Genomic DNA, 26180 nt, shown 5'->3' on the forward strand with positions numbered 1-26180 from the left:
TTTTATTGGCCGGGCAAGTCTGTCAGTCATGCAATTTGCGTCATTTCCGTTGTCAGGTGGCGCTGCTATGGAAAGATGCGATCAGAAAGCTGACGAATGGAAGCTGTTCCCGAGTGGTCATTTCGGTAATAGTGGCTAAAACAAACATTGCGCGATATCAACCCTCCATATACGGTCTCCTTTGGTTGGGGGCAACAAACTGCGTATGCACCGAACAAATACTTTTAAAGAAATGTCCATGCTGTAGCATTACAACGCAGACTTTCCTCGGCGTTTTCAGCTCGAGGTAAGTTGTTAAAGAAAAAAAAAGACCTGAGTGAGCGAGGTGGCGAACGAGCTTGCTCTAGCGGTAGTAACGTTAGTAGTAGCTAGCATGTACTTTGTTTAAATGGACTCCCCGTTCTGCACAATGTGTATTATTTTTTTTAGCAGACAATGGGTAAATTGAAAACCGAAAATATTAATTAACACATACATGCACATTTGTCATTGGGGTCGTTCCGATGTGTGAACGGTGTACATTGTTGTAATTCGGGCGAGCTTTGGGTTGCTTGTGCCGAATGGAATTTAGCAGATTTAGCTGACGTTATTTAGGCTACCTAACAGTTTCGCTGACGCCGAGTATCGTACATTATTTTGAAATTAACATAACCACTGTTCCCATGCACTGTATATGCGCTGTGTTTTACTAATTTGTATTCGTTTCGTTTGAGAACTTATTTTGCTACAACATTGCGTTCGGGCGTGGGGCTCGTTTGTAAACGCTCGTGGGTTGTCGGTACTATAAATGGTACCTATTTAGATTTTACTCATGTCATGACACAAGATCAGGATGACTCAATGGCTTTGGGCAAATGGTGATTGTTGGCACTCGTGTCCGTGGTAGCAGTCAAAAGGGGGTCGTGTACACTACACTTGGGGGATTGCATCCCTGCGATGCGTGCTCCTTTTCATTCGTTTCAAATGATCGCCTGATACAATGTTGCAACTGACACCCCCTTTGCAACATGCTGTCGTCGTTCCTGTCTCTAGTTATTTTTTTGGTGACCTTGTATGGCCAAGTGCATTCAAAATGTAACAATAGGCAGCCAGCTGCAAGATGGTATAGGTAACCATAAGAGCGCAGAAGTCAGTTGAGGTTTCATCCAGGTACATCATCATGCCCATTACGAGCTAGCTAGGTATATTTATCATGATGTCCGATATAGAGGGTGATTGACTTGTGCAACCTCAAGTCAAGAAATCCTTTGTTCAACATCGACCACACGTGATTTGTATGAATCATCTCCTCTGACAACATTGTGATAGCTTGGACTATTATTTGTCAATTATTTATCAGGATATAGCCTAGGTTCCCCGGTATGAACGTGTAAAAACTGATATTTGGTTCTATTAGATTTATTTAGAGACGGCTCCTTTAGCTAGTGCTTTAGCTAATTATTTTGTTTTGCAACAGAGCACGGTGTGAAATGCTTGATTCATGCTGCTATAATAGGACGTGAGTGAATCTCCAGTCATCTATGGTGGCCGTGTGTGCTCTCTCTAGCTATTTAAAGAGCGCATGTTCAGCGTGGGAGATTCTCTCTGGTGCCTTGTGTCTGATATGATTCAGTAGGCTATGTTCCTACTCTCTCTCAGTACAGTCAGCATCAGATAAAACTGCATCTTAGCATGCCATTGCGCTGAAGTTATTCTTGCCAATCATTGTGCTTTCCTCGGGTGGTTTGACCTTTTGGTTCTTGAACTATTGGTAGTTGGCTTCCATCATCAAATGCCAAACTAATCTGAAGTCATGTTGTGAGCTGCCCATTTCAGGCAAGCCTAAGGTGCATGCGTTACAGTAAGGTAATTGTTTTGTCAAATGGTTTTAGGGCAGTACAGTGCTCTTGTAGAAATGCACATCACAACCTGTCGGCTCTTATTCAGTTAATAATAGTTCTTGTTGTACAGTCATTTTAGCAGCATACCCTGTGTACCATTCCATCTTTGCAAATTGCAATGGCTAACATTTAGTTTAGCCGACTCGTGTAAATAAATGTTATGTTGATTGATAGAATATGCTGCTCTCCTACAGTTGCACATGTGACTGGGAGTCATGAAAAGCACTGTTCATAAGCCTCCCTGGGTGATTGATGACTGGTTGAGATGGTGAAAGACATGATTACGACACAGTCTGCTGTTTGGTATCTGAAAAAATCCTCATAGAAGTGAGAATTTGTGTAGGCCCACTTTGACTGCTGCAAACTGTCCTGTCCTCACCGGAGCCAAACTGTGACCCATGGTGGAACAGTTTCAAAATGGAAAGATGTCTTGTTTTCCGTGGCTTCGCTGTGTTGGCTAATGTGTGAGTATTTTGACTAGTGTTGCCAGTAATGCATTGAGTTTTTTGGGTGTGTGTCAGTTTCCAATGTCTACTCATGCAGGTAATTCAAATGAATTGTTATTGCCCTCTATGCTCCCACTTTTATCAGCCTGAATCTTCTCGCTCTGGAACATCTGTAGTCGGGTTGAACTTGTACTGGCATGTGTCCACTAAAGATCTACTGTCACCACAATCTTGACCTATCACCTTTGTGCTGTAGTTTCACTACAGGAAGTCGCACATTGTTTTCACTCTGAAACGATGCCTCCTTTTTTACACTCTAGGACATGTCAGTTTGCACTCTTATTGGTGTCATTCCTCTGACATTTTAGCGTTTTTGACAAAACCTACTCCATGATAACCCTGGGGTGACTGAACTGAGTGATTCACCCCCCCCCCCAGTTGGTTCTGAGCATTACTTTACTGTTATGGGAACCAGAGTGTGTTTTATCGCTTAGGAACTCATTTTAGACAGGCAGCAAAAAAGCAAATACCTCTCAAAGATAGAATACCGTAGGTCCTATAGAGGTATGTTACTGTAAATAGATGTCACGATGTCACACACGGGTTCCCCTGGCATGTGCCTTCAGTTCCTTATCGGAAATGGTAGGGTTGGTATTTAATTTTCTGTCATGAAAAAAGCCATGAGCCCAACCTTTTATGGGAAACTGTCTTCTGAGAGGAAGTAGTATCCTTTTACTGTCAATGGTTATAACTCACCACATAGCCTAGGCCACCGATTTAGAGAACCACAAACCAGTGCAGATTAAGTTTCAAGTTTTAATGTCACGTGCACTAGTATAGTGAAATGCCTTTCTTGCAAGCTCCAAACCAACAATGCAGTTATCAATGTAGTACTAAAAATGTCATAGAGAGAAGCTATATAGTCATTTCCGATCAGGATATATCAGTAACAGAGTAGCGGCAGCATACATGCTGAGTGCATGTGTGTGGTGTCCGTATAAATATGTATGTTGGAGAGTCCTGTGAGTGTGTGTGTAGACAGTGCAAAAATAAAAGGGTTAACCCAGTCAGTCCTCGTAGCCATTCTGTTAGCTATTTAGCAGTCTTATGGCTTGGGTATAGAAGCTGTTCAGGATCCTGTTGGTGTCAGACTTGATGCACCGGTACCACTTGCTGTGTGGAAGCAGAGAGAACAATCTATAGCTTGGGTGGCTGGAGTCTAACAATTTTCCGTGCCTTCCTTTCACACCGCCTGTGTGAAAGAGCTGCAGCAGGATTTTCAGAAAGTAATTGCAAAGGATAAAATGAAAAAGCATGTATGCGCAAAATAGCATTCAGCCTAGCCCTATTACATGTTTTGCCATCTTTAGCATTTCACCAGAATTACACCCTTGCAGGATTTTATGTTGCAGTAATCCTACTGCGTTCCGCATCGAGGCATTTGCCATTCAATGTCAGTACATGGATGTTTTGTTTGCTTGCCACATTGTGAGGATTTAAAGCTGAGGTGCCATCTCTCTCACCAGAGAAGACATCTGAATGGACCTATAATGGCTAGCCATTCACACTGTGTTAGTAAACTTGTGGGAGCGGTTTTCTAACGTGGTTGGGCGGGATTAAACCCTCCTCTCTCATACCACAAGACCGTCTGCTGCATTAGCCAAGTCAATAGAGAACTTCTGGAGAGACCCAGGTATAGTCATGCAGTTTCAGGGATGATTGAGAACTAACGTACTTTCTACTGTATGACACATTGACAATTTTGGTCAGAATCTTAGTGTTGGAATTATGCAACTCAAGATGTATTTTTTTCTAGTGGCCTGGAAGAATGTCAAGACCGTATCAGTTTGAAAGTTTTGCTTCCCTATGGTCACATTTCTGTCCCAACACCACTTAATGTGCCTACCTTGATCTGATGTTATCTGATTAGCATTTTGTCTCTGTTCTTCCTGCAGAGCTCCAGCATGTCTAAGCGGCGCTCATTGGAGAGGGGGGCCGGAGAGACCTCAAGCAGGGCCAGCAAGCTCCTCTGTCCTGGAATAGCTGGAAGCAACGCCAAGAGGGCAGGTCCCTTTGTCCTTGGTAAAGAGATGGGGTTTACGCAGGGGCAGAAAAGGGGAACGGTTGGCCTCTTACAACTTGTGCGCAGGAAACTAGGAAAGAGGTGGGGGGGTTCAGTTAGCTTGAGGCAAGAATGTGAAGAATTTTTAACATTGGGTAGATGGCTCAGAATCTATTAAGCAAAGTTGCTATTTCTTCAATCTTTTCCGAAAAATGTCAATTTAACTTTGTTAAATGTTAGCATAAGTTCTCCTGCTGTCTGCTAGATGACGTGTAAAAGAACGTTATGTTAGGGGGGGGTTGAAGTTTGCATGCCTCCTAATGGTTTGCATTAGGACACACACACTCTTTACCTTTTGGTCATGCAGCTGTTGCCACTTCTTCCTTACAGGGCCTCGTTTGGGGAACTCGCCCGTGCCAAGCATAGTGCAGTGTCTGGCCAGGAAGGATGGGACGGATGACTTCTACCAGCTAAAGGTGAGTGGACACACTCAGACTGTTTCTTTTGAATGATTTATTTTCACTGTTTGATGGAGATGAGTTAGTGTCTTCAAACAATAGCTAGTTAGCTACAGTGTCCCAATACCCTTCTGAAACTTTGACCTTCCTAAACAGACATCTTTGTTAGTGTTCAGTTATTTCTTTACGGCCCTATTTGAGTGCAGCAGCCTGCTCGTGCTTTTGGGCGGAAGACAAACTGTAGAGGCAATTTGTTTATTGGGGCAATCCAATAATCTGTTTTACACACAAGGTGTTTTAGGAGGAGGAGTGAAAAAGTGGCCTGCCTCCTGAGTGTGTTGACCGTAGTATATAAGGATGTGTTTTTGCGCTGGATAAAATGAAACCAGCATGAAAAAACATTTTGTTTATTTTAGTAAATACTTTTAATTTTTTAAAATTAAATGATAATTTTCTTAACTGCATTGTTGTTTAGCTTGTAAGTAAGGGTTTCACTGTAAGGTGGAACACCTGTTGTATTCGGCACATGTGACAAATAAAATTTGATTTGATGTGCCAAATATGCAGGCCTGTTTTGTCCCCTCTGGCTCTCAACCCCCTCTTCCTATGTTCTTTCCCAAGGCCTAGATCAGCTGCTGGGGTCAGCTGTTATGGTACATCTTTAGGCATTGTTGTGGGGTGACGACTTCATGTGGTTCATTGTTCAGGGATTTCTCCCCAGTCCCAGAGCGTCTGTGCTTGTGACCTCGGGGTCAAATTCATTAGGGGACACAGTAGTAAGATGTTTTGCAATGGGAAACCAAAAACCAAGTGTTTCTTATTGGACAAATCTAGGTAGGCCCTCCCTGTTTCAGTCAGTTTTCTTCCTTTTAGTTCCTAATGAACACGACCTTGCTGCTGCTTTCTGTTGTAGATCCTGACGCTGGAGGAGCGGGGAGACGCGACCGGGGAGACCCAGGAGGAGAGGCAGGGGAAGATGCTGCTGCACACCGAGTACTCCCTCCTCTCGCTGCTCCATAACCAGGATGGAGTGGTGCACCACCATGGCCTGTTCCAGGTAAATAGCAAGAGTTTACTTGGTGCACCACAAACGTTCAGGTACATCGCTTGGCGCTGCAGCCAATTGTAATGTCTTTCAATGTTGAGAACTTCACAGACCTGTACTGAATTACTGTGATTGTACATTATTCTTTCTGATGAGAGACTTGCATAGTTTTCTACCAACGACCCAAAGACACCCCTTCAGGGAAAAACATTCTATTCCCACCCCCTCCCTACCAACCGCACTGCACGATCCAAGTCAAGTGGAGCTTAGAGATACTTCTGTAGAGATATTGCACCTTTTTTTTTCTAGCATTCACTTTCCCAGCCATCCACTCTCACAGTGACTCAGCCCTCCCGCCCTTCCAATATCTTTATAACTTTGTTATTGTTCCATCTGTCGCCTCTCTTTCACAACCCTATTCCTTCTCGACACGCTCTTCCTAAAATAGCTACATTGAGCCGTGAGGCTGCAGCGTGATTCATTCAAGGCTTCAACAATGGTATTGATTGGTTTATTATAGTTCCGCCTCCAAGCGGACCAGTTAATAATGATTTGTCTCAGAAAGCCTTTAGAGGCCCAGCCATCTAAATCTGGACAAACCAATACCATTGGGGACGGGGACAGTGGTTCGCTCTGAGGTGAATAGAGAAGAATGACCTTTGTTTTTCATCTAAACCCCCCCCAGACTGTGTTCTAATCACATTGGAGATGGGATGGTTGTACACATCACTGAGCCCTGTCATCTCCTCCACTGTTCTCTCTCTCTCTCTCTCTCTCTCTCTCTCTCTCTCTCTCTCTCTCTCATAGCTGATTGAAGCCAGAGTGGAATTTCACTCGGCAATGGAAGAGGTGATGGCTTATGACTCATGCGATTTGGATGCCGTTCAATTGTCATGTCTTTTGTCAGAATCCATATTATTTCTTACATGCTTCTAAAGAGATGCCTCAGAGTTGTATTGTTCATGGCACACCGTAGCAAAATGTTTTGCAATAGAAAACCAACGTTTTATTGGACAACATTTTATTCTGTTTCGTGGCTTTTTGTTTTGTGCTCACTGAACACTACCCATATCAACCGATTGTAACACGCACAGATAAAGGATAGTCTCCTCTCTAATCACCCTAACCAACCCGCTCTCTTCCCTGTCCACTTTAGGACCGGGCGTACGAGATTGTGGAGGACCCGGAGGCCAACAATGGCAAGGTGCGCCGACTGAAGAAGCGGATCTGCCTGGTGCTGGACTGCCTCTGTGCGCACGACTTCAGCGACAAGACTGCGGACCTCATCAACCTGCAGCACTACGTCATCAAGGAGAAGCGGCTGAGCGAGCGCGAGGCCATCGTCATCTTCTACGACGTGGTGCGCGTGGTGGAGGCCCTGCACAAGGTGAGACCGACCAACAAAACACGTACAGCACGTTTGAGGGGATCAGTTTGAGGAAGATGAGACGCAGAATCGCTAATCATGATCACAATGCGTATGCCTAATTATTTGGAATGTGAGGGGATTTGTAGATCAGTGATTTCAACTCAGTCCGACTACAATGTAGCTGTTTTGAACGTTCCATCTGCTTCTTGACTAGGGTTCAGTCTGCTATGTACTTTGCAGATTTCCCAGATTTTTCATTATCTGATGGCCATTTGTTTTGGAAGTTTAATGATTTGTAGATCAGATTATCTGGTCAGTGCCTATTGCCTTCACAGGCTGACCTTCAAGATCAAGTAATTGGTCACTGACTTGACTGTATAGTCATCGAGAGCCAAGATGACGCATAGCTTTGACAATTTGTTTTTGAAAGATGTATTATGTAAGTGTGTTTTCTTTACGGTCTCCAACTTAAGTCTTGGGCCTGTTCAGACAAGTCAAAATGTTGTTACATTTTTGTTATGGAGCCCCTCCGATGAGTCATCATCCAAGCTAAACCGCTCCTATAGAGCAGTAACAGCATTGACTTGAGTTGCTTTTGTACCAGTGCTTCATTCAACAGCAGTCTGATAGTGACATATCTGATCCGTCTCTACCTCTTTCACCCTGCAGAAAAACATTGTGCACCGAGACCTGAAGCTTGGAAACATGGTGCTGAACAAACGGTAAGGACTCAGTCACGCTTTCATATTTGGTTCAGCCATGCAAGACGCCCCATCCAGTGTGTATCCAGTGTGCAACTGGCCTTCATCCCGAGCAGGGTCATGTCCTCACAGCCTCAAGGAAGAGCGAGATATCCCAGCCCAGTCCCCCTTCACCCCTTTCTTTCTCTTGCTCTCTACATTTTCTCCCCCCCCTCTCACGTACGAGTCAGTGACTCATTCCCTGTGGTTGGGTTTTGGAAGGCAGTGATGGGAACCTGGTGAGGAAAAAGAGGGTGCGAAGAACGTGCCCTCTTACTTTGTTCTCTCTGGAAGAGAGGGGAGGTGGAACCGCACATGGTTGGAACTCTGGCTTCGAGTGCACATCCGGTCACAGTTGTGCTGCCGGGATCTGATAGGCCCTGCAGAATGCAGCCAGCTCCTTATCCATAAAGCCCCCTTACCAACCCCCCACTTTCGGTCTTATGTTCCAAAATTTGAGGTTGTGTTTCACATTGAATAAAAGTACAGACTATGGGATTCAAAATGGTATATCATACACTGTAGTTGGAAAAATAAACGTATCCTGTTTAGGAGAAGGGCATTCAAACATTTGGCTGCGATTTCACGTGCTCTACATTAATCCTTGGAAAACGTGTATTTAGAAAAGGAATACTTTCACCGATTCATTGCCAAATTAATTCTATGTACATCTCACCAAGTTTCCTGATTAGGCAAACCATTAACAGTATTAGATTGCCTATTGTTGTAATTTAAAAAACCTTTTACATGGAACTACAGTGCTGCTTTGTTTTACACCCGTTAAGCCTTAAGAACCAACCAAGAATTCACGTCAACACGCGACTGGAAATATTTCAAGATTAAAGTACTTTAACTTCCAAGTGCTAAAGGTAGTAGCCTAAAATTAGAGAACTTAACACAAGGGCTTAGGTAAAACAGTATCTAGGCTTTTATCATGAGATTGTTTGAGTGAATTTTTTTCAAGTTATGTTATGAACAAACTGAACATATTTCTCTCTTGCTCTTTGGAGCAGGATGTGTAATTGTCTGGCCTTTTCATTGCAAAAGTCCTGATCTTCTCAAAAATGTGTTTTGCCTGGTTGTGTCCAGTCCAGAGGATGCTTGCTCATCTCTGGGAGGAAGGACATCATTGTTACGCAGCAGCGGAAACCTAGTTCCATCAGAGTGAAAGCTCCGTGGCCACAACACCAGGCTCCAGACAATTTTAAGCTGTAAAGGAGAAAGGCAGACACAAATAGATGAGGCATTAAAACCTTGCATACCAGCAATAACATTCTTTGAACCCCAAGCAATAAGCTCAAGTACAAAGAAAAAATACCTGAAGTGCTGCTTGTTCGTCTCCTTACACTGCTGAAAGACGAATTCCAGAACAATAGGTAAAAAAAACGAATTAATTCCCCTCCTGTAGCTTGTTATTGCCTGTTACTAAAATGCCCGGTACACACACAACCGGCTTCCAGCCAAACAATGGCATTGCAGACATTACAAGACAATTAGCAGTAGGCTAGATGTATATGGTATTCATCTTGCCTAAACAGACTTACCATGGTTACTCCATGGATTCTTTTTGTCTGACTGAAGTCGCCCTAAAAAACAATGCCATATTCTCTACAAGCCAGAATGTTGAATGAAATTATATTTACACTTTTACCGGTTGTATATGCTGTTGATAGGTGGTGGAGATAGTGATGTTTACCTGACTTTTTGCTGTGCCGGTAGTTTCTGTCACTTGCATGTTCAATCTCTTGACGTGATACACTATGTAAACAATAACCAAATGTAACCGGAATGTTGTCCTCTGACACGTTCCCTCACAATCAGCTGGATGTGTTTGGGGTTTGTTTCATGTGCGAATCGCCTCAGTTTAGAAAATAACAACTGGAAATACAGACGGCGTACTAAAGGTTGGGTTGATAACACTTCCCTGTGGATATTTTGCATCAAATTACCTCTGACATAGGGACAACATCGGTGGACAGCTGGTAAAGTAAGTTGAAATAAAGTCTGTTCATCATTCTGACATTTTAATGGGACTGTTCTGGAATGCTGAGACTACACGTTAGAGACTAGTAACTATTTCACTCTCAAATTCTAAACGAGGCTAGTAATTAAGCTAGTTGAACATGTGTAGATAGCTAGTTATTTAGCCATTTAATGTGTCCCTGTCACTTAACTTGGGGTTTGATTAGCTTGCTAGTCGATTAGCATTCGCATCACAGTGGCTATTTTCGGTAGCTAGCTAGTTAAACATAATAAACTGACACGCATATTATCGTCATGGCTTTGCACATCAGCAATCGACTAACTGCAGAATGCAACTGGCCATCTCAGCTAGCTAGCCGCCTATTACGCTACCTGTATGCAACTGTCTAGCTAGCTAACAATGTAAATTACTTTTTTTATACAGTTGAGACTAACTCTTGGTTTTAACTGTAAGCTCTTAACTGTTTGAATATGATTCATGACAGACATAAAAAAAAAATATATATATATCCTTCCCACTCTGTTTTAAAGCAGAATGCTTTTGCCACAGAAGAAAGAGCTGTGTCGAGACCAGCTGTATTCAGGACCACTGTTATTTAAAGCTGTAGCTACACTTTGCATGTCATTGAAAATTAGTTAATCCAAAGGAGTTTACAAATATCTGCGGTAGCAGAGAGGACGTGCCATGTGACAGGGAAGCCTCGAGTGACAATTGCTCTTTCTTGGGAATGACCCACACCCTTTATCTCAACCAATCATGGCTCGCCAATATTCTGTATTTTCTCCAGGGCGAAACCGCTTCATGATTTCAGTTTATATATATTTACAGGTTACGTACAAGTTTCTTATTAAGGAAGTTGACATTTTCAAAAAGGCATTTCTGCAACAACAAAAATGCATGGAGAAGAGAATTGATTTTTTAAATTTTTACTTTTGAATGCCTCGTGTGATCGGGGCACACATGTGCAGAGTGTGTGTGTGTGAACGGAGTGCATGCTAGTGAGGACGGTGGGGGGTTGTGCACTAGTGATCTGGGAACAAATCAAAAGTTGCATATCGAAGACACATTTCAGTTGAACCCCCTTTCCATGTCAAAATATTATTTTTGACGGTATTGTATCATTTTGACCTTCGCAATATTGTTTTCTTGCTAGTTTGCTGTACCTGCACCAAAACGGAAGCATTTTTCCTTCATAGCTAGTTCTCCTTTCTGTGAATAGGGAGACTATTTGTTTTCAGCACTTATTTCCATGGCTGATCAGAACTTGTTTACTCGTCCTCTCGCTCGTCCCTCTGTAGCAGATATATTTGGAGCATTGAATCACAATACATATCGTATCGGCACCTAAATATCGTATTGTGAGGTCCCTGTCAAATCCCAGCCTTATTGTGCACCCAGAGCCTCTCAACCCTGCTGGATGTCTTTATTTTTGTTGTTGTATGTTTTTAAAGACGCAGGTTTCTTTTTTTTTTTTTTACAGTGAATGTGTTTTTAGCTGTTATCTTGAGCCCATGAAATGTAAGAGTATGCTAGTGACTGTTTTGTAACTGATCAACAGAGTGCTCATAGTATGTCTATGTGGGCACTTGGAATGCAGTTTTGTTTGGTATGACAACTAATGGGAAAAGGGGAGGAGTTGGTATGACAGTAGGAACCAAAGTGTTGGTCAGGGTTTCCCATGGGACCCTAATTAGATTTAAATCGGTACATTCACAAAATTTAATATTCTTTATCTTTTCCTCTCTGATTTTAAGAACAAGCTGTTGTACAACCAATGCTGATCTACTCCCACTGGTACCAAGCTGTATTAGAGCAAAAGTTTGCTAGCAAGATTTGCCTTATCTCAGTGTAGTTACCTAAATTCAGCAGCTTGGTAAGACCAACAAACTTGTGTTTTGCAGAGAGCAAGTTACACAAATGAATAATAGAAAATGTGGATTTGTATATAAGTGAATAGCTACATCGTTCATGTTTGGACAAATCTGAGCTTTCTGTTCAGTCAATACATGCATAGATTGGTTGGTTGTTTAGCAACAAAATAAAGGCGTGCGCAACTATGGAGGGTGGAATAGAAGGGGTTGGCTTAGGAATGACAACATGTAAGCTATATTTCATCTGTTTATTAACATTTGCACCATGAGCAATTCTCTCAAATACATTGTTAGTTATTGGTTAGCTAGCTAGTGATGATTTTTTTTAACCATATTAGCATTAACATGAAATCAGTCAAAACACCTCCAAAACAAGACATTGTATCAATAACATGAAACAAGCCACTTCATTCCCCACATGGCCGTTTTTTATTCTTTCTAGCAATCTGGCCGTTTTTTATTCTTTCTAGCAATCTGGCCGTTTTTTATTCTTTCTAGCAATCTGGCCATCCAGAATTTCAACAACACGCTGACTTCTGCACTATGGAGGCGTGTACATCGTTTTCGTGACGTTGTCAGCTAACCCATCTATAGTGAATCTAGAACGATATGGCAGCCTCTTGCGACGTGGATGTCAATATCGCAATTTTATATTAATCGTGCATCCCTAGTGAGCACCATTCGGCAGCCGTAGTGGTGATGAAACAAACTGTTTTGTTCTGGCCGGTGGGGCTGCTGAACGGAGCAGACGAGTGGAACACTGTCCCAGCTGGAGACAAAAGGAGAGGCCTGCCAAAGGCCCTCCATAGCTCAGGGCTGACTCACCATGGACACACACATCTTTCACTCTCTCTCACACACACACACACACACACCCTGCCCTCTATTTACTTTCCCTCCCTCTGTCAGAAGCCTTTTTTTTCTCACACACTCTGCTCGTTACTCCTTTTTCTGTTTTTCATGATTCCTTTCTTCCATTCCTTGTCATTGTCTTCCTTTTTTGTCTTTCGCCTTTGCTCTACGTGTTTCACGTGTCCTCGCTGAGTGTGCATGCATACATCTCTATCCATCCAGCCCCCATACTGTATGGAGGAAGGCCTCACCCAGATTTGGGATATGCAACAAACCATTTTACACCAGACACTTGTACATGTGTGAAACAGGACAAATGTAAGCACCCCCTATTTGATCTTGGATTACTGTGCACTTTTACCACCCTGTGAAGTTCATAACTTATTTCAGCTGTTGCCTAATAAACTCCATGCTTTCCCCAGTCCTAGTGGTAGGACGACACAACATAGCCTATCATCGTGTGAATCCAAGTTTACATCGATATGATTGCTATCATATAAATATTTGTGTGTAAAAGCTGCCATTTCTCGCATAATTAATTTTAGACACAAAAAAGAACCAACCTTGTCGAACAAACAAATTGCATGCCAACATTTAATGTACCTGCATTTCCTGTTTCCATCAGGAAATGCAGTTCAGGTAATTTATCTGCTTGAAATGGATGGAATGAGGATGTTATTGCATCTTGCCAGCAAGTTGTTTTAAGTAGCTGGTGTTTTGTAGGCTAGTAATTTTTAAATTAACTGTTACCTTGCGGGTGTACTTTAGGCTTGTACGATGTTTGGTTGATTGCAAACTAGAATTTAGAGGCTGCACTTGTCAGGTCATCCCTCTCTCTCTCGCCCGTCTCTGCACAGACTGAGTTGCGAATAGTGCTTGTTTGTCAGCATGCATGCAGTCAGTCAGCTGACACTTGACGATGACATCAACATCTCTGCATATATTCCCACTGACTGTGCTGAAGATCAGTTTACACCTGTACAATCTTCTTCCCTCCACCAACTTCTCCCTGTCCTGCAAAGCTCAGTGTGCTGTATCATTGTCAGGAGTTTGCTTATGCTGGAAATAAACTTTGCAAATCAAATTTTTAAAAGGGTTTGGTTGATGGTGCCGGGTTCACAAATAAGTAAAAAAGCAACATTACAAAAATAGGAACATCTTTTAGTAGATTTTCGAAGTCCATCTGTGTTTAAACCTGGAAAGCGAAGTTCACTTTTTTATAATGTAAATCGTTTGATGGGACAAAAGTCATGCACAGGTAAATCCCCAAAATGTTTGAGAAGTCCTTGACCTCACCAAACTGTTCTGTTTTTCTGAAAATTAAATCTCAAATATGGCTTCAATTGAGGGACACTGCTGCTGAATTTATTTTTATTTGTAGTTTATTTTTTTTTGTGCAATTTGTTGAGCTTCATGTGGAGCCAGAGGATGCCATATTCAACCCCTTTCCCACCAGTCAAGTTATTTTGGGCAGGATGGGGGGAGTCACTGGGGATGTGGAGGTTTCTGGTTTCCTGTCTCCTGGGGATCACATGACCAGAAAGTGGAGACGGTGTGGTTCTTTTGGTCCCTCCAGTCCTAAGGGTCCCTCTCACGAGGCGAACACGCTATCTCATTCATGGAGAGGATACAGAGTAAGAATAGCAACCGCAGTTGTGTGATGCATGCAGGCAAAAAGAAAGGCCCCCTTCATAAAGCAGCTTTTTATCGAGAGCCCTTCAAGCGTCACCTCCTGTCATTGTGAATTCATTATAGACGGCTCATTTTCACAAATCCTTTTGAACAGCCTCAGATGGTAGACTGTAGACAGGTTTCCTCTTCAAAAATGTTTTTACAATGTGGCATTTTCTTCACAGCAATTAACCTTAGCCCAAATGTGGCCTTCTGTCTGTGTGAGCAGAATGTGAACTGAATACAGTGTGCAAGTGGGAGAGAATAGGGGAAGCTGCGTTGACCTCGGTCCTTGGAGAAACGGGATGTGGGTGAGACCGTGATCTTGAGTAGACCATGGTGCTAAATTGCAGTTGTGATTGTGTAGCCTGTGCATGCTTGCGTGTGTGGGTGGACTTAAGCCTGTGTGTGCACTTTTCCTTATGTGCTTTGCATACACATTCGTCAACCCAATGGCATGCAGGATTAGTCATCGAGATAATTATCCCAAACCACAGGTTGACTCACATGTTTGTCAGTGTAGCCTTTTTAAAATTCTCTTTCTCTCCATGTTCTGGAAAGGACAGAGATACTGTATGAAGGCCTACCATTAAACCCTGCCCCCCCCCCCACACACACACACATATACACACACAAACAATTTATCTACGATGACTCATGCAAACATCTGATAGGCCTATGATGTTTCCACAGAAACCAATATGATGTCCCTAGCAACAGTGCTTGAGCGCCAGACTGTCTGGAGTTTACCCTAGCAACGGTGCTTGAGCGTCAGACTGTCTGGCGTTATCACTGTCCTCCTGGTTTGGAGTTGTCCCTTCAACTGGTGGTGGTGGTCGTATTGTCTTGTTTCTTTTAAACTTCCTTAGGTTTCTTTTAAGATGATGCAAAAGAGTCCATAATGCTATGGTCAGAACTGTGATGGTCAAATTAAGCAGTGGGTGAACTATGCCTCCCAATTATTTCATGAAGCTCCCTTTGTCTCCCAGGCCTAACAAACACTTATTTTTTTGTGTGATGAGGCAAACTTTAACAATCAGGAAGTGAAGTGGAGTGGAGTTTCCTGGGTCATATTAGAGCAGTGGTTCCCAAACTTGTTATAGTCCTCTACCCCTTCAAACATTCAACCTCCAGCTGCGTACCCCCTCTAGCACCATGGTCAGCGCACTCTCAAATGTTTTTTGTCGTCATTGTAAGCCTGCCACACCACACACACTATACAATACATTTATTAAACATGAGTGAGTTTTTGTCACAACCCGGCTCGTGGGAAGTGACACAGAGCTCTTTATAGGACCAGGGCACAAATAATATAATTTAGCTTTTTATTTAGCCATCTTTCATATAAAACCTTATTTGTTCATCAAATTGTGAATGACTCGCCACAGGTTAATGAGAAGGGTGTGCTTGAAAGGATGCACATAACTGCAATATTGGGTTTTTGGAGAGAGTCTCAGTCTTAAATAATTTTCCACAGTCTGTGCCTGTATTTAGTTTTCATGCTAGTGAGGGCTGAGAATCCAATCCAAACTCCCAGGGCTTATTTTTTCAAATGTTTATGTGAGTGAATGTTTCGTGTTGCGAGTACTTTTGCGTATACTGTACAGTCACACTGTGGCTGATGAAGGGCACTACTCCCAATATAAGTGAACCCCAAATCAATGTAGTTCTCATATTTGCGCCTCTTTAATGGTCCAACGTCCCTGTCTGTTCGGTGGAGGAATTGATGCAGCTCGGCTAAATCAGATTAGCAACTGTCGGTGTCCATGCCAGCTGGGCTAACAACAAATGTAGAATTACTGATGCTAGCATTGGATGTGCTCATGGAAGCAGAACCACTTGTCGTCGACAGGTGTAATACTGCTTGTAGTAGCAGTACTACCATTAGAGCTGGTGGTACGTGTCTATGGACGCGGGCCTTACATTTTTAATTTTAACCATTTTATAAATTTTCGCCCAAACTGAATGAACAGCAGCTACGTTTTGACTACATAGTGGAATTCCCGCGAGAGAGTGACTGTTTAATGTGATTGGATGTTAATTATTTGACTAGACTACATGTATTTGACATTGTTATTTCGCTGAACACTAGATGGTTTTATTTTGGACAGTGAAACGAGCCTATTCAGGCTGTTTGAATGTTTAAATGGACTGTTTGAAAATGTGAAGAGAATTTTATTGTTGTTTATACCAAAACACAAAATGTGAATCTCATTTTTATTTGGCGTGCCCTTGACGGCATTGCGGGTACTTGTACACCTGTTTGGGAATACCTGCATTAGGGCATACTGTGCTGCATTTTGGTCTTTCGCTCAGTTTCATTCATCTACTGAATATGACCCTGCTGTGTGTTGGTGTGTCTGTACCCTAGAACTCATCGGATTACCATCACCAACTTCTGCCTGGGCAAGCACCTGGTGAGTGAGGACGACCTGCTGAAGGACCAGCGAGGAAGTCCAGCCTACATCAGTCCTGACGTACTGAGTGGTGAGAGGACACACACACAAACACACAGATGGCATGTGAAGGGGAAAGGAGGAGGAAGTTCTCTCTAAGTCTGTCACGAATGCTACTGACTGATGCCAAACACAATCGCATAACAGTTCAATTGAAACTTCCATATCTCCATGCTTACTTTATGTAACAAGAGGATGCAAATCATGTAGGCCTATTGATTTCCAAGGGTAATTCACATGTTATTTTTGTAATGTGGTTTGACTGATAAGCTCCTGTTATATATTTTACTGTTCTGTTGAAAATAAGGGTCAGTCTAGTTTAATCTGGGTCGAGCTGGGAATCTGCGAGTCAGTCAGGAGGCTTGCGTAATGTTTGGCAGTCCACTGTTGGTTTTTCCGGTTATTAGGCAACACCGCCTATTTTGCAAATTTGGAACATTTAGTGCAGGCTGACAGTGGCTGAAAGTATCTCAAGGCTCTTTTTTTTATTTATTTATTGACTTGATCATCTGTGTTGTTGATTTGTTTGGCTTTTTATTGCAAACATGTTACTGTGCTACATTTTGCTATTAGTTTAATTGCTTGCTGCAGAGACGGCACACAATATTCCATCACTCGGTAGTTTGTGCAGGAACGTCATGCATACACTGCAGTTCTAACCATTTGAACAGTTATTCTCAGCCCTTCGGTCTAGACACAATTGGCGGGAAATGTGTGAAAAGAGCAGATTTGTCTGGTGTTTGCTTCCCCTCTCTCCATTAAAACACAACCTAGGCATATATGAGCGGAACATTGACAAGTTGAAAACAGAACAATGAAACTGACCTAGTGAGTCACACTGATGACTCACCGAGAGGGAAACTACTCCAAAGCCCTCCCCCCTGTGTGTGTGTCAACTGCATTACCTTTATTGCCCCATGGGCGGAGGGAGGGAAGCAACTGCCGCCACCTCTTTATAACAACACGGGCCTCTGCTCTTAAAGCAGAGCACCATGCTCATTGCTCCTCCCTTACCATCACTGGCTTCTGACTCATCATGCTTTTACTGTTTCATAGGTTTAGACATAATGGCCGTATGGTATTGCCAGATGTGGTTGGGATTTTTTTGGGAAAGATAAGCCTAAACCTGCAGTTGGAGAGTGGTAGTCGCATGGTCTTCTGTTTGTGTTCCATTGGTTAATCATTCGTTACGTGGTTGATAATGAGATATTCTGGGTATTACGCATGGTTTTAGAAGAGGACAGTGGGTTGAGCAGTAACAACAGACGATGTTCGTGGTTGAATTAAGATTTGAGTGTGATTGTACTGGTTGGTGCATGCATGTACATGCACCATACTGTTACATGATATGTAAGCCTATATGCAAAACATGTTTTTAAGGAAGCGTCATTTTCTCAGTTGCAAAACGTCAAACATTAACCAGGTTTCCATACAAACTTTTTGTGAGAGCATGTGACATTGTCTGACAACAGGCCTGATGGAAATTGTCAGGAAAATGAATTAAGTGAAATGCTAGTTGAAATGCTTTTATGCTCATTAATATAATAACATATTGATAACTTGGACTCAGGCGAAGACATTGTTTGGTCCCACTGACTTCCCACAATGACTGCACGCAGAAGCATGCAGTTTATTAGGCTACAGATGAAATAAATGATTAACTTCACAGGATGGTGAAAGTGCATAATGTGCTTGCTCCTTTCCAATAAATATCAAGGGTCTTATTCTCGTGTCAATATTGTTGATGCTTGGCTGCCGTTTGACTAAAACTTGCAAAATTTTTGTTGTTCAGAACAGTAATCTCATGTAGGCTGTCGCCAATTGAAAAGAGACCGAGCTCGCGAAACATTTTAAATTAATCCAACGTCTTCCTTTGCAGGCCGGCCATACCACGGAAAGCCCAGTGACATGTGGGCCCTTGGCGTGGTGCTGTTCACCATGCTCTACGGCCAGTTCCCCTTCTACGACAGCATACCTCAGGAGCTATTCCGCAAGATCAAGGCTGCAGAGTACTCCATCCCAGAGTAGGTCAACATACAACCCCCCCCACCCACCAATGAAGTACCACATCCCATACAAAACCATACAAGCATTATTGTTCCATGCACCCCCATACAGTGTTGTGTGCTACATGTCATACGACACCTTCCATTCAGCGCCACACAGGCATTGCTCAAGGCCCTTTTTTATACTGCGTTGGTGTGAATTGGAAGACTCTACAATGATGCTTATGACAGTTGGTCTACTCAAGGACTTTGGCAGACTTCTGTAAAAGTTCTGAACTAATAGTAATGTATGCCATTTAGCAGATGCTTTTATCCAAAGTGACATTTTACATACAGTTGGTCCTGGGAAATGGAACCCACTATCCTGGCGTTGCAAACGCTACGCTATACCAACTGAGCTACAGAGGACCATGCTTTTGTTGGTTCCTCCTATGTATTATTCAACAGTTTCTCCTTCTGGTACTGAAGACCATAAATATAACCCTTCCCCCTTTATCCCTCTCTTTCTTCCTTTTCCTCCCTCTCCCCTCAGGGACGGGCGTGTGTCGGAGAACACTGTGGGTCTTATACGGAAGCTGCTGGTGCTAGACCCCCAGCAGAGGCTGACTGCTGCCGAGGTCCTGGAGTCTCTCAGCGGCATTATTGCCTCATGGTGAGTCACGGCCTCCTGGTGGACAGGGAGAGAACTGTAAATATTGGCAGTAGTGGTTTGTGGTTGAAAAAGTGCTTAACAATATACTCATCTGGTGTGAGAATATCATCTATAATGCCATCAAGATGTTTAACTTGGTGCAACATAGCATAATAGGATCACCAGTCAACCCTTGCTGTGTCGATAAACTGTCTTTTGTGTGTGTGCTTTGTAGGCAGTCGGTATCCTCTTTGACCGGTCCTCTTCAGGTTGTACCGGACATCGATGACCAGGTCAGCCACCCAGAGCATCTCCAGGAGGTGAGATCCCTGTGGTCAACAACCCCCTGACCCTCCTTCAGCCTTTAGCATTAGTGCATGGCTAATCCTCAGAACTTCAACTCACCCAAAGCCTTCTGGGGAACAGAGCCAAATGCTCCTCCTTTATTGACTGGTGCCTTGGTGTTTGTTCTCACAGTGCCACCATGAGGCAAGCACTTTCAACACATTTGAATCCAGTCTTTTTAAATCTAAAGGTGTTGTAAGAAATACAAAAGTGTGTACAAGTGTGGCTTGACAAACATTCTCAGTCATAAAGCTGTATTTTCAAATCACAATCTAATTTTATTTGTCACACGTGCCGAATACAGCAGGTGTAGACCTTACAGTGAAATGCTTACAAGCCCTAACCAACAATTCAGACATTTTTTATTATTATATAATAATAAATAAAAGTAACAAATAATTAAAAGGGCAGTTGTAAAATAACAATAGCGAGGCTATATACAGTTGGCACCGGTGCAGAGTCAATTTGCGGGGACACCGGTTAGTTGAGGTAATATGTACATGTAGGTAGAGTTAAAGTGACTACGCATAGATAATAAGAGTAGCAGCAGTGTAATAGTCTGGGTAACCATTTTATTAGATTTTCTAATAAAGAAGTCTTCTGGCTTGGGGGTAGATGTTTAGAAGCCTCTTGGACCGAGGCTTAGTGCTCCGGTACCGCTTGCCTTGCGGTAGCAGAGAGAACAGTCTATGTCTAGGGTGGCTGGAGTCTATGACAATTTAGGGCCTTCCTCTGACACCGCCTGGTATAGAGGGCCAAATTAGTTTGTTGGTGACATGGACACCAAGGAACTGGAAGTTCTCAACCTGCTCCACTACAGCCCCGTCGATGAGAATGATGGTGTAAGTTAATCAGCTCTGTTTTGACAAGGATGCTGATCTCTTGATCATTAACCAGGCTCTCTAACTTGTGTTTATTGTGTCACAGTATCTCTGTGTAACAGCAGGGTCGTGTTCAGTGGGCACCAAACAGAAGACAACTAACAAACTGGGAAGGGACTACCTGGACTTGGTAGACCTGGTCCAACCTGTTGGAATGTCTTAAGACATTTTCCATGTCCTCTAATGCAGGGGTTTTCAAACCTCTCCTCAGGGACACCCACCCATTCCATGTGTTTGAGCTATACCAGATCTAGTACACCTGATTAAACTAATCAATAACAAAATTGTAAAATGTCGGGGTCACTGAAGAGTTTTGAAAGCCACTGCCCTGATGAACACGACCCAGTGTGTAACTAACTAATAAGCATTTGTCTCTCTATCCCAGGTGAAAATGACGGAGGAGTCGTCACAGTACGAGTTTGAGAACTACATGCGCCAGCAGCTGCTGCTGGCCGAGGAGAAGAACACTATTCATGAGGCCAAGGCCAGTTTCCTTGCCAAGCGCCAGTTCAGCGCCATCCCGCCCGTGCGGCGCCTGGGCCACGATGCCACACCCGTCAGCCCTCTGGACGCAGCCATCCTGGCCCAGCGCTTCCTCCGGAAGTAGCCCCTTCACCCATCACCTTGCCCTCTGGGGGACAAGTGGGGTGGGGGACAAGGGTTGGGTCGGGAAGGTACCCTGAAACTAGTATCTATGGGAGCTTAGCCCGACCCTCCCTTGGGTAGAGGGATCCCTAGCTGTGGAGAGTTGGGTAGGTGGAGTGGGAACAGGGGGGGGGGGGACTGATCACTCACCTGACAACCTCTCATAGTTTTCACACTTCAAGTCTGGGTGTCGATGGTGTGCACAGGAATGACATGGCTGGAGAATCTGAAGATCTCAACCAAAGGCTCCCACTGAACCAACCCCTCAGCCAGCCAGCCAGCTATGGGCACATATGGACTCAGCCAGCCAGCTATGGGCACATGTGGACTCAGCCAGCCAGCTATGGGCACATGTGGACTCAGCCAGCCAGCTATGGGCACATGTGGACTCAGCCAGCCAGCTATGGGCACATGTGGACTCAGCCAGCCAGCTATGGGCACATGTGGACTCAGCCAGCCAGCTATGGGCACATGTGGACTCAGCCAGCCAGCTATGGGCACATGTGGACTCAGCCAGCCAGCTATGGGCACATGTGGACTCAGCCAGCCAGCTATGGGCACATGTGGACTCAGCCAGCCAGCTATGGGCACATGTGGACTCAGCCAGCCAGCTATGGGCACATGTGGACTCAGCCAGCCAGCTATGGGCACATGTGGACTCGTACAGGCCAGGGGGATACCAGACACGCGTGTGTGTTTGGACATGGAAAATCCCCCCCCCATACGTTTCTCTCTGCTGAGACCTGGCCATCGCCCTCCTACCTACCCCCATTTATTCTTGAAAACCCTGAGCAATACAGGGCCAGAAGAACCATGTAGCAACCTTCCTCTAATCTCCCTCTCCTCAACTCTCCAAACTAAGATCACTTGATCATGGATGTAATTCACTCTCTTTAGTTTCCTCATAACCAAAATGATCTGGACTAGTCCCGTCTCTAAGCTGAAGACTTCAAATCTACCTCTCTCAATCTTTACTTTGATTTTTTTTGTGCATTTTAAACCATGTCCACCATTCTCAGAAAACAAGGAATTGTCGGGGTAGTGTTGTCACCGTAGACAGAAAGCATTACTATGTTTTGGTGCATAATGGTTTGGAATGTGGAATATGAATAAGCTTTTCCCTTATGACTAATAAGTAGCATTTTATCCTTCTATCTATTCTACATTGAAAATGCTAACTATCAAAGGGTGGCCAAATCGACTACTTCTGTCTTTAAGTCTAGCAGATTATATTGTTTTCTTGCTTTCGCTCTCATCCCCATTTTTTTGCATTTAGGTGTCAAGTACCTGGAAGAGCTGGATGGGGCGACGTTTATTAGATGTTTTAATGTTGATCCTCTCCTGTTATTGCTCTTCTAATTGGCATCTTTGGTTAATAATCACGACGTGGACACTATAATTTTTGGGGGGTGGTGAAATCATGGCGCGTCTTAACTGATTGTTAGCCAAGGAAATGATACCTCCCCCTCGTTCACCACTGAACAACTTCCAGGTATTCAACTTCCCGTTTTATCCTGTGACATCATCATTGTGAGACAGGTATTGGGCATGAACTTGAGTGAATGGTAATGCCAGTGATTGTCATTGTGTACATAAGTGTGATTTGGGCCAGGGGTGTATTAGACTAAGCCAGAGCCTTTTCAGTGGTAGGTGCCGACTAGAGCCACGTTATTGAAGCCCAGTGAGTCAGTGCAGATCCTTAAACTAACCATCCTTCCCAATCTGTTTATCTTGCCTGCCTCAGTTGCTCGCACACACTGAGAACATACAGGTTTTTCTAAGACTGGCTGGACTGCATGTGTCCGCTATGAAAGATGGGCATCCCTCATTTTGCCCCGGTCTTAGTCGTGAATGCTCTAGTGCGTAGCCAAGTTTAAAATCAAACAAAACCGTGATGATCATAGTAGCTCTCCCTTTTAGCTGTTGTAAGTTATATTGTAGTAGCTGAGCATGAAAGACTTACTATGGTGTTGATCTTGGTAATTGAATAGTGTAATATTTCATAGAGAAACTCAACAGTGAGGTTGTCTGTCGCGTTATGCACGTTCTCAAGCCTCCCTCTGCTGGCGGTGCAGTAGTGGTGCCAAACGTCGTGATCAATCCAATCATTCTGCACAGACGCTAACGGCTGTTTCGTCTAAAGTACACTAGTGTCCTTGAAATACGATGACATCGCTAAAGTAGGAAGATATTTAGTATGAAAAATGTTTGCCATTATGTCGGCAAATTTACTTTAGACAGATGGCAATGTTGTCATTTGTTAGCAAAGTTTGTCAAAAATAGCTGCCAATGTTGCTAAGCTACTAACTCGTGAACAATATTAGTCATCTGTTCACATAAGCTTGCCCATCTTTATGGGAATTCGCATTGCTTAGACCTTCACCCTATTTGTATCCAAATTGATCAGGAGTAGAAACTCGAGAGTCAGTTTTGTCCTATTTCATTGTATATTGTCTTTTTCCTTTATTTCATGTATGTTAATTTTGTTATTTATTCACTGTCCATTTTCAGGCATCAAATCTATTTTCCATTTTTATCTTTAAGCAAGAAGTGTTCTGGTTTCATTTGTTTCTCCAAACATTCAAACTTGAGCCGACATTGCAGTTTTTTCTCTATCAGCCATGTTCATTAAAGATCTCTTTTTATATTTTCTTTTACCATTGCCACACACTCGTGGTCGATTTAAGCTACACTAATAATGAGACTGACTCTGCATAGTTCTATTTTTTACACAAATAATCGTGCATTATGATGATTTATGGTAGTGATCTGGTTATTACCCAGATCCCAGTTCTGTTTGTGCAGACTTGCCAACTCCTGTTTCCTTGACAATGACCAGCACAAACCGATCTGGGACCAGGCCAACTGTTTATCGCCCCATACCAGACTTTTGGTCAGTATGTAAGTATAATACCATCATTACAGCGACATCACCAGTAGAGCTTCCATCTAGTGGAACGATGCCAGCTCTGATCAGGGGTACATTCAGTAAGGTGATATGTTGCAGATAGGAATGTGTTGAATAGAACTGACATGATTCCAAATTCAACATGACAGGAAATCATATCTTCATCTGAACGTTTTGTAACATTGCACACTCTTGAACAGCCCCGCTTTAACACAAATTCTATATAGACATGCATTAGAGGCAATGCTAGCCACCACCTTTTGAGAAAAATAAATAAATACATGTAAATTAGATTTTGAGATGTTAGCTTTTTTCCCACCTCAATGTGAATTTCTGGGTATAAAAGCAGTATTGTAGTTGATAGTGTGTCAGTAGTTCATGAGAAAATAGTATTTTGTGAACTCCACGGCCCTTGCTGAAGTTGAAGGCAAATTTGTGATCCAGTCTTACTTGAGGGTGACCATAACCCACTATTGGATATAAATATGCAGGTTTATTAGGTAAGACCCTTGATAGTAATGTATTATCTGAAGCATTATCAAGATAGTGTTCACATTTGGCTGTTGGGCTTGTCCCATTTGTCTATGAAAGTTGTCCCCTTCATAGATGTTCTGTGGACTGAAAGCACCATACGAAGCATGATCTTGAGCTCTTTGTAAAAATGTGATTTTGCATGATTTTTATTTTTTACTTGCAAGGTGGTCCCACAATTATTATTGCCTGAAATCAACCAACCAGGAAGATTTGGGAATTTGAGTCTTATAGAAAAACCTAATGTTTTTCATAATGCATCCGATTTTTCAGTTAATGAACATTCAACTTAAGTTTTCATTTTTACTATAATTCAAAAATATGGAAAATATCTGTCAGTTTAACGATTTATTTGATTTGCTGAATATTACAACTGGAAAATAGATGGTGTATGATGTGGTGGTAAAAAATGGTTGGAAACCAGCAGGATTTGTTGTAAGCTGCTTTGTTGGATATATGAGCATCTAATACAAAAACCTGGCTAATTGTACAGAGATGGGGGAAAAAAAGTTTGTATAAAAGACATATTTTTGTACTTCATCAAATCTCTACATGCATGTTGGCAATAAACTTTGATATGGAAAAGTAAGCTATTCCTACCATTTTATTTCATGTGAAACGTTGAATGTTGACAATACTTCCTGTCATTGCCAGTGGGTGGAGTACTTTCTCAAAGAATAGAAATGCATTTGCTCTATCTATAACCAAGAACACCAGATATTGTGTAGTAATGATAACCCCAAGTGTTGAATCCTAAATCGTCAATGAAACCCTATGTATTCAGTTCACAAAATGGAAAGGAATGGTTATCTTCCTGTAGTTATTACTCTTCAGTCTGTCTCATGCCGTTTACAGAATGTGTATCGACTCCCTGCAGAGAGGTGTGTGTGTGTGAAATACTCAATTGAAACAGTGTCTTTTCTCTCTGAGGGAGTTTTGGACCATGGGCCAAGGTAGATTTGCTCCAACAGGAAGGCCCCTGCTGGTCCCCCTGCACCGCGTGTGGTTATGTGCCCCTTATCCGCTGACTCACCTCAGCCCTTTAAACACACATCCTAGCGGGGGATTAATTTCTTTACACGTCTTTGCATTTGCTAATGCACACAAGCTCCTGATCGGTCCTGTAACATGGATTCCGGTGAGATAATTTAGAGTTATGGATGGGCCTTATTTTATCTTATTTATAGTGGCGGCTGAGCTGGTCTCTGGGATAGGCCACAAGCTGTGGCCAAAGACTCCAGTGACAAAAGATTTTGACTACCTTATGTCCCCATGAGATGAAAAGGACTAAAGTAAATTATTGTTACACTGATTGGATAGCTTACGTCTTTCAGTTCCTGTATGTACAAGAACTCCGCCATGAGGCTGCTTTTCTTTCAACTTGCTCTGATGACGTCCG

General features: G+C 42.9%; 1 protein-coding gene across 1 annotated transcript; it reads left to right on the top strand.

Moving 5' to 3' along the window:
* Positions 1-47: 47 nt before the first annotated feature.
* Positions 48-25370, top strand: LOC118364274 (serine/threonine-protein kinase 40-like). Its single transcript, XM_035745678.2, has 11 exons — positions 48-286; positions 4282-4408; positions 4779-4864; positions 5760-5903; positions 7048-7278; positions 7930-7982; positions 16750-16865; positions 18714-18858; positions 19373-19492; positions 19707-19791; positions 21083-25370. Exons 2-11 carry the CDS (start codon positions 4291-4293, stop codon positions 21302-21304), a joined length of 1320 nt encoding a protein of 439 aa, XP_035601571.1. The 5' UTR covers positions 48-286; positions 4282-4290; the 3' UTR covers positions 21305-25370.
* The last annotated feature ends 810 nt before the right edge of the window (positions 25371-26180 follow it).

Source organism: Oncorhynchus keta, chromosome 31 (assembly GCF_023373465.1).
Source record: "Oncorhynchus keta strain PuntledgeMale-10-30-2019 chromosome 31, Oket_V2, whole genome shotgun sequence".
NCBI classification, from domain to species: Eukaryota; Metazoa; Chordata; class Actinopteri; order Salmoniformes; family Salmonidae; genus Oncorhynchus; species Oncorhynchus keta.